Source organism: Mus caroli, chromosome 1 (assembly GCF_900094665.2).
Source record: "Mus caroli chromosome 1, CAROLI_EIJ_v1.1, whole genome shotgun sequence".
Classification (NCBI taxonomy): domain Eukaryota; kingdom Metazoa; phylum Chordata; class Mammalia; order Rodentia; family Muridae; genus Mus; species Mus caroli.
In genome coordinates, this window is record NC_034570.1 from 37,403,491 (window position 1) to 37,416,865 (window position 13,375).

At 39.5% G+C, this 13,375-nt stretch overlaps 1 protein-coding gene across 2 annotated transcripts in view; it reads left to right on the plus strand.

Moving 5' to 3' along the window:
- Mrps9 (mitochondrial ribosomal protein S9) overlaps nucleotides 1-13,375 on the plus strand; it is a 54,088-nt gene that overhangs the window by 15,842 nt on the left and 24,871 nt on the right. For both annotated transcript variants that reach the window (XM_021161505.1, XM_029477594.1), the window contains 2 exons: nucleotides 12,407-12,469; nucleotides 12,548-12,578. In XM_021161505.1, coding sequence (XP_021017164.1) covers nucleotides 12,407-12,469; nucleotides 12,548-12,578 — 94 coding nt within the window. The remainder of the gene's footprint in view (nucleotides 1-12,406; nucleotides 12,470-12,547; nucleotides 12,579-13,375) is intronic.

The following is a 13,375-nucleotide window of genomic DNA, read 5'->3' on the forward strand; positions in this document are numbered from 1 at the left end:
AGAACCATACAACATTTAGTCTTTTGTGACTTAGCACAGTAGCTTCAATATTTGCTCAGTTTGTAGCAGTATTTCCATTCCTCTGTATTACTGATTTTCCACTGTTGGGATGGAAACTTACCCATCAGTTGATGGGTGTTTGGACTGTTTGTCTCCTGGGAATACTGCAGCTGTGAGCATGTATGCTCTGAGGACACACTGTGGTTTAAACATTCTTTTTACTTCTTTAGGATATTTACTATCATTGCTACGCTAAAGTCATGAAGATTTGCCTTCTTCTTTTGTTTTTGGGGTTTTATGATTTTATCTCTTACATTTAGGTTGTTGAAAGAAAAGGTCTGGTGTCTTCTTTTACATGTGGGTACTTTCTTATTCCAACATCATTTGTTACAAGGAATTATTTTCATCCATTGAATTCTTTTGTCATTTTTTTAACCCAAATACCAACTATGTAAACATGTGAAGGTTTTATTTCTGAACCCTCTGTTCGTTCTTTCTGTCTGTCTATCTATCTATCTCCCTACCTACCTACATATCTATCTTTCTGTTGTTTTAGTTTGGTTTTCAAGAACAAGGTTTCTCTGTGTAGCCCCACCAGGCTGGCCTTGAACTCAGAGAGCCTGCTTCTGTTGGGATTAGAGGTGTTCACCACCGCCACCCAGCTCATTATTTATATTTTTATTCTATTGCTATTGTAAGTCTGTTTTGACAGTTGTAGCTTTGTAGTGCATTTTAAATTGGAAAATATAGATGTTCTTATCGGCCGTTCTTGTATGATGATTCTGGTTATTGTCTGCCTGTGAATCTTTGAAAATTTAGGAGTAGTTTGTTGCTTTCTTCAAAAAGCCACTTGGGGTTGTTGTTTAGAACTTTGCTGAATGGCTATACCAGTTTTGGAACTGTTGCCACCTAAAGTTTAAATTCTGATCTATGAGAACAATAGATCAGGCTAGTTTAAATTTTTAGTATCTCTTAGGAGCATTTTGTAGTTTCCAGTCTAAGTTTGGCGCTTGTTAATCTTATATCTTTGCCTTTGTTTCTTAAAAAAAAATCCTGTAAGAATTATTTTCTTACTTTCTGTATTCTTCAAGTATGTAAAATTGATTTTTTTTTTTTTTGGTAGAAAGATGTCTGTTTCATAAGTTTACGCTGAGTGTTTAGTTTTCCTAAGATTTCTGTTGTTTCACTTTGGAAATACATAAAGCTGTATTTGTTTTACATCTGAATGCCTTTTAATTTCTTTTTCTCGTCTGCTTTTTTCTAATGGGACAGAATGTGAAGGTAGACACGGCCATCTTGCACTGGTGCTTAGGAGAAAGTTCGCATTAGTTTACAGTTGTGTAGGAGGCCAGTCCCAAGCATTTTGTAGCTGCTATGTCACATTTGGCAAGTTACTTTACATACCTAGCTTGTTGAATCTTTTTGCTGTTAACATGATGAATATTGCTTAACACTTTTTCTGTGACCGTATGCTGTCTTTTATTCTATTAATCCACCTAGTATATCATGCTAATTAATATTCAGATATTAAAATAACATCTGTGTTTATGAGATAATTCCAGTCCATCGGTTTGTGTAATTTTATGTATTTATGTATTTGGTTTGTGAGCATTTTGTTGTGGATTTTCGAGTTTGATGCTAGTTCATAGCTCTTTGGGTTTGGGGTCTGGTTTTTTTCTCTATGTAGGAGGAGGAGGAGGCTTTGAACCTCTGATCCACATGCCTCAGCCTCCCCAGTGGTAGATGATAGGTGTGTGCCAACATGTCCATGTTACATTACCTTTGATGTGCATGGAACCTAAGCAGCCTTTTGAAAGAATGACAGTCACTCAACAGTTTCATTGTTCTATCTAAAGAATAAGCATTTTCTAAAAATATGACAGACAATGAAGAACCAGTAGAAAAACACTCCTGATGTGCCTGTGACTTAACAGGCTTCTGAATGTGTCTGGAATCCACTGAGAGGGCTGGAGAAGCCATGAGGAGATGCTGTACCAGCTACTATGGCCTTGAAACAAAGCTGGTGTCTCTCTGGGCTTCAAAATTATTTTTGTGCAGTTTATTTTATTTTTGTTTAATAAATAAACAGAAGGTTTATCTATGGACCGAGAGGTAAACATTTTCACACTATATTAAAAATGAATTATGTTTTTTGGAGTTGCTAGTTCATTACTTAAATGTTTACTTTGAATATTAGTTTGGGAAATTAAAACTGTTTTTGGTAACTGTTTACATACTGTAGACATGGCTTATAACTTCATTCAGTTACCTCATTAAAAGTTTATAACTATAATTTTCACAGGTAAATTAAGTGACATTGAGACTATTAGTTATTTTACATATTTTCTTAGAAATTGATTTGCCTTATTACTTTGCTAATGCTGAAGTAGTAGGATCCCCCAAACATGCTATTGTATTAGGCTAATACATTTAAAACTTAAAACAATTTTTTATGGAATATAGTATCATAAAATGTTTTTGTTGAGGTGTCAATGACAGATATAAATTTGAAGACCATTTAGTCTGTTGTTGTTTTTGTTTTGTTTTGTTTTTGTTGTTTTGGGTTTTTTTTTTTTTTTTTTTTTTTTTTTTCCAAGACAGGGTTTCTCTGTGTAGCCTGGTTGTCCTGGAACTTATTTTGTAGACCAGCTGGCCTCGAACTCAGAAATCCACCTGCCTCTGCCTCCTGAGTGCTGGGATTAAAGGCGTGTGCCACCACACCCAGCTAGTCTGTTGTTTTAATAACAGCTTTAGCCAATTAAGCAATGAAATCATGAGTTAACATAAAAAAATATCCTATTGCTTTTAAAGTAGACTTTTAAAATGGAGTTGGATTTCTCTGAGGAATATAGATGCACAGCATGCAGAATCTTGATGTTATATTGGTTCGTATTTGTGATAAACCTGTTAGAGTTGAAGCAGTACAGGAAGCTATAGTACCTAGGCTGAGAAGGTTCCTTGCAGTGTCTCTAAAGCTGTGATTTTTAACAGGTCACATTGATTTTCTCATCAGAGTGTAAGGAGTATGAGCATGATATAATGTTACTGTTCTCATCAGTATTGTAGTGACAAATATCATTTACTGCAGCTAGAGCATGATACAGTGTTCTCATTGTATTGTAGTAACAAATACCTTCTGTTGCAGCTAGAGCCATTACATATGCCCCAGTTACCTTGTCACACTGTGCCTTCCTCAAGTGTGCATTAGGCAGAACCACTTGAGACACTGTTGAATACCGTGATTTGCCATTGATTGATTTCTTGGTCTCCTGTAGGATGGTGTGGCTTACCTAGATCCATACCCAAAAGCCCATATGGAAGTGAGTGTTTGCCATTTCCTCGATAACAGTGACATAATTCTGCAGTGCTAGACTGGGCTGTGTGTGATTGATCAGCTTCACTGAGTCTCACGTTTTATTACAATTAACTCTTGGCCTTTTGTTAATTTAGTGGATTCCCTTTGGCATTTTAGAAGGAGATGTAAAAGCAGACGCCGACAGTGACAGTCAGCTCTCATCAGAGCACTGCAGTTATCTACTCGGAATGGTTCCTCTTTCCTCTTATAAGAGCCTTAGTTATATGTCTACATATCTCTATTATCTATATACACCTATATATCTATATCTCTCTATATATTATCTATATAGATATTGAAAGGGAGATGGTATAGGTGATGAGCTGCATTTGGCAAATTCCTCAAGATACGCTGCTTAGGTATTTCCAAAGACAAAAACAAATTATCAAAAAAAATATAATAATTTGAAGCAGCCATTGCACTTGCTATTATGTATTTAGACGTCATAATGCTTATCTCTAATATGTGTTTATTGTAACATATTAATTAAAATAAAATACTGTAAGTTTTCCCTTTTTTACTATATCAGGAGTTCAGTATTTCACAAAAGTGAGTTTTCCTGTGAAGGGAAAGAACTGCCACAGATGGAAACCCTGTGTGTGAGATGCTCTGAAGGAGCTTCATCTGCTGTCACATGTAATCTTCTCCAGCAGCCCTGAGGTGGCCTTATCTGAAGGCTGTGCTCTGAGCAGTTTTCAAGATCAGGGTTAGGGGTTCGCAGCTTCTGAAGTCAATTGCTGTCTCATTCACAGAGCTGAGTGGACTTGGGTTTGCTTCAGGATTTCCCTTCCACTCTGCCTGCTCACTCCGGGCTTGTAGTGCATGGTTGCCCCTGTTGTGAATGGCCAGGGCTTTGTCCTCTGTTGCTGATGCTTGCCCTCTTTTCCTGTCTGTGTCTGTCTGTATATCCACCTCTAGCTTAGCTTCTGCCATAACTGAACTTGTTAGGAATGTGAATTACATTGGAGAGCAATTGATTTCTACTTTTCAAAGTTACCTTAGAGAATCAAGGTTGAGTAGAAATCTGGCTTCACTGAATATTGCATATATAATTTATGTGTGGAAATTATATTCAGCTAATATTACTATTGTTTTTTATAAGGCATTTTAAAGGGTACTAAGTGTTGTAGCAAAAATGAAAAGAAATCTGAATTTTTTTTTAAATAAAAACAGCTCTTGACAGTATTTGTATTAACTTTAGAATTATATCACTTGGAAGATGTGTTATTTTTAAGGCTACAGTAATATATATTTGGAATTTCTTAGTAATTACTTGCTATATCTAGCTATGCTAGTACAAGCCTGCAATCCCAGTATCTGGGAGAGGGATTAGGAGTTCAGGGGCATTTGGTATATACCAGGTGTTAGGCTAGCCTAAGCTACAACAGATCCTGTCTGAAACAACATCAAAAATTTAAAAAACTTTACTATTATTGTCCTTAATCTTTGTATTAAATTTATGTGGGAAATGTATTTTTAATTTTTTGAGGTTTACTTATTTTTATTTTATGTGTATGTGTGATTTGCCTGCATGTATATCTGTGCATGCAGTGCCTTTGAAGGCTAAATAAGATGTTAGATCCCCCTTTTAATTGCAGTTACAGAAGGCTGTGAGCTACCTACCATGTAGATGCTGGGCACCCAATGAGGATCCTCTGAAAGAGCAGTCAGTGCTCTTAACTACTGAGCCATCTTTCAGCCATTGTCTTAATATAAATAGCAAATTAAAATGAAATTAATAACTGACAGGTAGAAATTCTCCCTTACTTTCAATATAATGATTTAAGTTTTGCCTACTAACTTTAAGAGTTATATTGAAAAGAAGCATAGGAACCGTTGGCTCTTACCCACTGAGCTGCTCTGGGCTGCTGAGAACACTCAGAAGCTGGAGTGGAGAAGGGCAGATATTGGAAACAGTTGATGGTATGTGTGTTGTTGCCATGGCTGTTCTAGACCACAGGCTACTGCCTTATGTTGATGGGTGTGTAAAATTATCTGTCAGATAGAACACTGAGCTGAGAGGATTTATGTAGTGGGAAGGAGTTAGAGAAGAGACATCTCTGTGTACTAACAGCACGTGAGTGTGGGACATTTGACAGGGCACGTTCAGTTTCCTTCCTGAACTGAGGGCAGAGATGGGCTGGGGAATGGTGTGATCCAGTACCTGTAGCTCTTCTGGATGCTTGGACACACTGTCGAGCTAGAGCAGACGTGAGCAGCCCTGACTACTGACCTGCCGATCTGCAGGGTGTTAGTGAGTTTCCTAGTCTTTCTTCTGCATCAGGAAACGATTGTAGTACAGTCATGCCCTCATACTCTATTTTCCTTTTGACTAAGCACATAGTGGTGATAAATTCTAGGTTGGAGACATTGGCTTAATATTAACTGTGGTGAACACAGACGTGTGCTCGAACTTACTATTGCCTTTATTTGCAAATAAGAAGGTAAGTTCTACATTACTGTAGGATTTCAGGAAGAAAGCCAGCAAACTGATGTATAACACTGCTGAAGTCTACCAATTAGTTTTTAATTGGTATTATAGACCTCATTCTAAATGAGAATGTTTCATTCTCCGTAGTGTGAATGTGCTGTATGAAGTTTCTCTAATTGATTTGCTGTGCCCATTCCATTTGATGTATCATTTTTCACAATATTTCATAATTTGTGCTCACTTCTAATGAACAGAGTCGTTAGGACAGGCATGTCTAAGTACAACTGACAGCTAACATTAGGTGCCAGATGCAGTTTATAAAGCTATGTAGAACTGTGGAGAACAGTTTAAATAAATTAGCACCTGTACATTAGTCTCACTTGCTGGTAATTTATAAGCGAATCAGTAGAGATGACATTTAGGTAAGTCATTGATCAAGTTAACAGCTGCAGACCCACTGCCCAGCTGGGATACCTAATTAATAGAGATTGCATTCCTGACCCAGTGCTTCTGGGCCGAGCCTACAGTTCGTTTATACTTTTGACTGAAGCCTAAGAATGTAGTCAAATACAGTGCCTTCATTTTAGGAAACTGTTGAGTTGCTGATATTATGATTAAAACAAAACTTACATATCTAAAAAAAGAGATATTTGTTAATGATGCTAACTTTGTCACAAAACTTATATTTTTGCAGTTTACATTCTTTGTCTTTCTGGTAAGCCCATTTGTTTGGGATTAGACCAGGCATCCACATCATACTGTAGTGTTTGTACACTACAGAAATATTTAAAGGGTCTTCGTGTACTTAAATTGGATGTGTGTACTTAAATTGGATGTGCGTGCGCTCTCTCTCTCTGCCTCCCTCTCCCTCCCTGTGTGTGTGTGTGTGTGTGTGTGTGTGTGTTGGGAAGGGGAGGGCAGCCAGTCATTGAACCTAAACTTTATATGTAACAATTTCTTAACATTTGACAGTGTAAAACATCAGAGAACTTTGCCATTCATACAAATTTTGGGAACCACAAGAAAATCCCTTTTGTTTTCTTTTCCTCTAGCCAACGTTTTCTTTGGGTGAGTTTAAAACTGACAGCCTTAATTGTAGACTAGGATAGAGGTCTTGACTTGTTTGCGGTGTATGTACATATGTATTGGAGGTGGTTGAATCCTGGCATATAGTGCAGAGCATGCCCAGAGTCGGATTCTTACATAGAGGAGCAGTCTCCTAAACACACAGGCGTTTGGCCAGCTCTACCATGTGAGCTTACTTGAAGAGTCCGTGGCAGACTTCCAGCTGACACCCCCAGATTTCTTTTTATGGAAGATCGGTTATCTCCTAGTTTAAGTAACTGTTCAGTGTAACTGTGTTCTATGTAGATTGCTTAGGAAGAGAATTACAAAATTATGGTTACTTCTGTTGTAGTTGGGAAACTTGGTCCAATTAGACCCAAATCACCATTTGAAAATGAAGCAGCCTTCTTGTAAGATACTTGAGGGATACATGAGAGAGTAGACTCGGCCATGACTGCACTGGGTGTCCAGCACAGTGGAAGTGAACAAACAGCTCAAGGTGCAGAACATTTCCCTCACTCACAGACATCACCTATTATAATATTGACATTTTACACTATTTGTTATGCCAGTGTAGATGTTTTAGAGAAATATAATCTTTAACCCTAGTTTAAAATTTTATTTGATAACACCTTTCTGTCTGCAGCTGTATTTGTTGTTTATTCTTTGCAATAATTTTTTTTTAAATACTCCCTGGGTGTGGTGGTGGGCACATGTGGTCCCATCTAAAAGGCTAGATGTTTCTAAGTTTATATAATCTTCGGTATAGATTTCTTAGAAGGAAAATTATGAAATCTCGGGAGGCTTGTGAGGTGTGGCCTGCTGGAGGAGGCTTTGAGAGTTTATATAGTTAGCTTCCAGCCCTAGTCACCATACCTATCACTAACGCCACATCTCCCTGCCTCTGAAACTATAAGCCAAATAAACCTCTTTAAATTGTTTTGGTTCATGGTGTTGAATCAGTTGCAGGATTGAATAGAGGCAGAACAGAAATCAGCAGGTAGATGGGATACCTAAGGACAGGATTGAGTTTGGGAATTGAGAATTACCAATATTGGCCTAGATGTCACCATGATGTGGACAGTCTAATTGAGGTGGCTTATTCGCTTTAGTCTGCTCACAAAATGTGACAACAGTTGGAATGTTAAGGAGCCTTTGTGGTAGCTGTAAGTCACGTGGATGATGCTGACAGTGACAGGGTGAGAAGAGGGCGCTTCTTTGACAGAAATGGCAGAGGATGGGAGAGTGTGCAGAGCATTCCACCCCATGGAAGGAGGGAAGGAGGGAGCCAAGTGCATGTGCAGTGGGAATGGAACTGTAGTGTAGCGGACACTGAGCACAGGTCCTGGTTAGAAGGAAGGAGCTGAGTGATAGGAAACCCAGGTGGGAGGTGCTGCTGTAACAGTAACTGATGCTTTCTGTGAGATCGGCTCCTGTGTCTGGCACTATAGATTCTTCTGTCTCCTGACAGAATGAAGTGGGAGGCCATATTGTTCTTATCTTTCGAAAGTGGCAAGTGTCTACAATCGGGTTGGGATAAATATTTGTTAAATAAAACTTACAAGGTAAATGAGTTAATTTCTTTGGGAATTTTCTTGTTAACCTTACTACTAAATAGCTGTGTCCTTTAAAGCCAGTGAGGAAGTAAGTCTGTGATCTGAGAGGCTATTCCAGAATTAAATCACAGATTTCAGTTCTGACTCAAGGTATTTTTGGACTGTGTATTGTTACTTAACTGAAGATTCATCTGTAAAATAGAGTTAATACATATATGACTTATTCTTTTTATTTTATTATTAATCATCCCAGTTTACATTTGTTTACATCTCAATGATATCCCACTTCCCTGCTACCCCTCCACCAACCTCCATCCCACATCTGCTTCCACCTCCCTTTTGCCTCTATGAGAGTGCTTCCCTACCCATCTACAGTCTCCGCCCCATTGCTCCAGCATCCCCCTACTCTGGGGCATCAAACCTCCCTGGGACCAAGGGCCTCTTCTCCCATTGCTGTTGGGCAAGGCCATCCTCTGCTACATATGTATCTGGAGCCATGGATCCCTCCAGGAACACTCCCTGGTTGGTGATCTAGACTTTGGGAGAACTGGGTAGTCAGGCCAGCCTATGTTGTTCTTCTAATGGGGTAGCAATCCCCAGCCTTTCCTCCAGTCCTTCTGTCAGCTCCCCCACCAGGTTCCCTGAGTTCAGTCTGATGGTTGGCTCCCAGTATCCACATATGACTTATTCTTAAAATAGTATGATGTATAATATGGTTTCTACAAACTGAGAATTTTGTATTTGTGTAATATTTATCAAGAACCCACTTAGCCCTGCCTTTTTAAAGTATTTTATTTAATGTCACAACCAGCAATCAGATTCCAGGAGTGGTGGTGCCTGAAGCACAGGGCTGTGTGCTCTCCTGTCTCCACCCCGGCTCCTTCACTGCTCCCTTTCTCTGCAGTGTAATTAATGGAAGTCAGGTTTTCCCTGTATAGTGCCTAGGGTGTTCAAAACACACTGTAAGCTGTTCAACACAACACGAACGTAAAAGCTTATTCTTATTAATCCGTTGTTTATTTGAAAGTGCTTTCACCTACATTTTAACAACTGTGTATTAACTCGTTAAGTGAACCCAGAAAGCAACAGAAAAAAAAAATGTTTTCAGTAAAACCAGTGGGTCCTTTGTTTGCTTCAGAATTTGTGGGGGGAAAAATCTGCATAGAATGCCCATAGGAGCTGGTTGGAAGTAATAGGTTAGGTCAGGTCTGTACTGTCCCATGCATACTAAACAGATGCAGACAGCATTCTGAGAGCCTGTCTTCACTGTTCTTACTTGAACAACTGGGTTATTTTATTTACTATTCTCTCTCATTCCGTTTTTTAGTCATTACCCACCTTTAAATCTTTCAACTAGATTATAGCATTGGGTTTCTGTCTCTAAGTTAGAACCACCTTTCACTTGGATTTCGCAATTTTCTGCCAGGGTCTTTGTTCACTTGTTTTTATGTTTGAAGAGTGTTTCGCTCATCCTCCAGGTCCTTGCAGTGGGTTTCTTTTCCTTTGTAACTACCCTCTACCAATTAACCTTCTCACGATTTTCCACTGCTTACCACACTTGAGAAATATAAAGTGCAATGGAATTCTTACGTTTGCATCTCTCTTTAGGATTATTCAGTGATCACATGATGCAGTCAGTTTCGTGCTTGAAAGTGATGCCCGTGATAGCCTGCTGCTTATTGGAGGATGAATGGCTTGTGAGCTGACAGGCATACTAAATCTTCTGAGCCTGTGCACTTGCAACCCGGCCTCTGCCACGGTGCTGACAACCCTGGAGTTGCTTTGTGGATGTAAGGACAGGGCCTCGCAGGTGATTTAGGCTAGTCTTCAGACAGCAGCTTGGGTGTGGGAAAATCTGTATTATTTAAAATTTTTTTAACATTTTTCCTACCTCTTTGAAATGTTTCAAATTTCCACGAAATCTGAATGTTCGTTGAATACATGCTCTTCACATGGGTAAATCTTGACAGTGTTTTCCACATTTCCTTCACCTCTGTGTAGAATAATTTTTACTGACCAATTGAAAATCAGGTACACACCCGTCCTGTCAATATCTCCTACAGTGCAGTTGTCACTTCTAATATAACAATTCTATAATGTCACTATGTAAATGGTCTATATTTAGAATTTCCAGGTTGTCCCTCATTATCTAGTTGGTTAGATTCTAGACACCTGCTTGGTTGTTACACTCTGCAATTGTGTTCTTCCTCCTGCTCAAGGTTGGGATGGATGGAGGCACTCCCCGCAGCTTCACCCTGGGAGGCACATAGTCAGTCTCTCCCACTGCGGTTGAGTGCTGATGTGACTGCCCTTTGCCTTCAGTATAGCTCCACTAGAACTCTTGGGAAAGCGCCCTTTGCCCTTTGTTCTAGTTGTGGTGGTTTGAATGAAATGTTCCTAATAGTGTTCCTCATATTTGAAAGCTTGGTGTCCAGTTGGTGGCACTGTTTGGGAGGCTTAGGAGGTCTGGACTTGTTGAAGGAAGTGTGTCACTGGAGGTGGGCCTCAAGAGCTAAAAGACTTGTGCCATTGCTAGTTTTATCTTGCTTTTTGTTTGTGGTTTCATATGATCTCTGAGATGTTACTCAAGTTTCCTGACTGCCGCCATGCTTCCCACAATGATGCCATGGACTCAGACCCTCTGGAACTGTAAGCCAGAATAAACTGCCTTTCTCATGATATCTTGTCACAACAATGGGAAAGTAACTGACAAAGGAGGGTGATATTTGAGTCTGAGTTTTCTGGTCCCTGGTGGTGTGTCAGCCAGGGGCTTGTGATCTTTGCCTGGATCATGACTGACTGGGAAATTGTAAAGTGATGGGCTTTCTTCCTGTGCCATCTCTTCTATTCTTCTATTCTTATGGTTAGTACTGTTTATTCTGTTAAGCACTTTTCTTTTTTCCCCCCTGCCTCTTCCTCCAGTGTATATGTGTACCTGCCTACTAGATTACATCCATGCACACCTGCTTGTTAAGAGTGCCGTAGGGCATTGTCATTGTCTTTGATGTTCAGATTGTCTTGTGTGTGGATTGAAATTTGTCCAACTCTGGTGTAAGTGGAAATGAGTGAGGAGTGTTCAGCGATCTTTGTGAGGGGAGAGAATGTCTGTAGTGGCACTGGCTAAGCAAGGCCAGTTACATTCCTTGTGAGAAACGCACAGGAGGACTTGTTTGAAAAGTATAGTTTAAAAACTCACCGGGGCCAGAGTTGTTCAGTGTAGAGTGTGTGTTCAGTGTGTATGAGGGCCCACATTCAGTCCTCAAAAATCAAGATAAAATCTCTAGGGTAAAATATCAAGGACGCCATGGTGAACATTCTGCTATAAGTGAGAACTGCTCGCCAGATTTGTGTGTTGAGAGCTCTGTCCCAGCTGGGTGCTGTTTAGAAGGAGATGGCAGGACTCAGAGCGGCTGGGGCCTGCCTGCTAGAAGAAGTAGGCACTGTAGGGCAACCACAGCCCTTTATGCATTTCTCTCTGCTTCCCGGTCACCATGAGGTAAAGGTCCCTGCCATACGTTCTCAACACGATATTCTGCATTTGCTCAGAACCTACACACCTTACTGAAATGATGAGCCAAGATAAATCTGTCCTTTAAACTGTTTGTCTCCAGTATGGCACAGTGAATGAAACACAAGCCTGCTTGCTGCTGTGTGCTGGGGTTGGAATGACTACCCGTGGGCACAGTGCACAGGGCTGTGTAGGAACACCTCTAGTCTTTACCTGCAAAGGTAGACTTGTGGTATCACATTGTAGGAGTGACACCTTCTACAGCGTTGACACTCGAAAGTTGTCAATAGCCAGGTTAATAATTACTACATTTGTTTTATTTTTTTCTTTTGGGGGTATATGTGTACTAATTGTGCTTTGTCATTTGAACTGACATAATACATATGAAACTCTAGTTCAGTGTCTGCTATACAATAAGCATTCCATAACTTGGTTATAAGTTGAATGTGTTTTTATAACAGTTGTTAATTAACCTTTGTATATGTTTTCAGAGAGCTATTGCTTACCTTTTTCCAAGTGGTTTATTTGAGAAGCGAGCCAGGCCAATGATGAAGGTAATCCTAACTACTTGTTTAAGAATGCCTTTTACAATTTATAAAGTTACCTAATAACACTTTACATTTATCTTACAGCATCCTGAACATATTTTTCCAAAACAAAGAGGTAAGTTTGCTCACGACTAAGACGGTGCACTTTCCTTTTTCTGTATTACAGTTTTGGGTTACACTTCGGCAGTTTGTCTCATGGAAATGCCGTATAACAAAAGTACTCTATATAATAACTAATGGCTAGAGTTTGCAGATTCTGTGTAGGATATGAAGCTTAGACGAGTTAGAGCTTGTGTCTGTGCTGATGGCACACTAATTACTTGTATCCTGTACCCCGCTAGGCGTCTATGAGGAAGAATTGGGGGTGTAGGTCTGTGGGTGACTCGTGCAGCTCCTGTTTATGTGAAGTCTTTCTGTTTTCGTTTTTTAGAGACATAATTTTACTGAATGTGGAGTGTTAATCTCTTTTCTTCTCTTTTTGCCTTAGCCTCTTGCGTAGGTGGGGGTGACAAGCTTGTGCCACAGGCCACACTCCACCTCAGCCTCATTCTTTCTGTCCTAGTGCTTACTTCACTCTTAAAGTGCCTTTCAGCATGTGTGTGTATTTCTGAACAGACATATACATAAGCCACATACACATGGAAAATCGGAAGACAACTTGGAGTAATTGTTTCTCTGCTTGTATCACATGTGTCCTGGGGCTCAAACCTAGGTCAATAGACTTGACGGCAGGCGCTTTAACCATTGAGCCATCTCTCAGACCCTCTCCTCACTCTTTGAAGTAACTTTTATTTTATAGTTGTTACAAGTATCTTAAATCTCTTTCTAAATGTCCTGTGTTTATCAATTCTTTTTTTTTTTTTTTTTTTTTTTTTTTTTTTTTTTTTTTTTTTTTTTTTTTTTTTTTTTTTT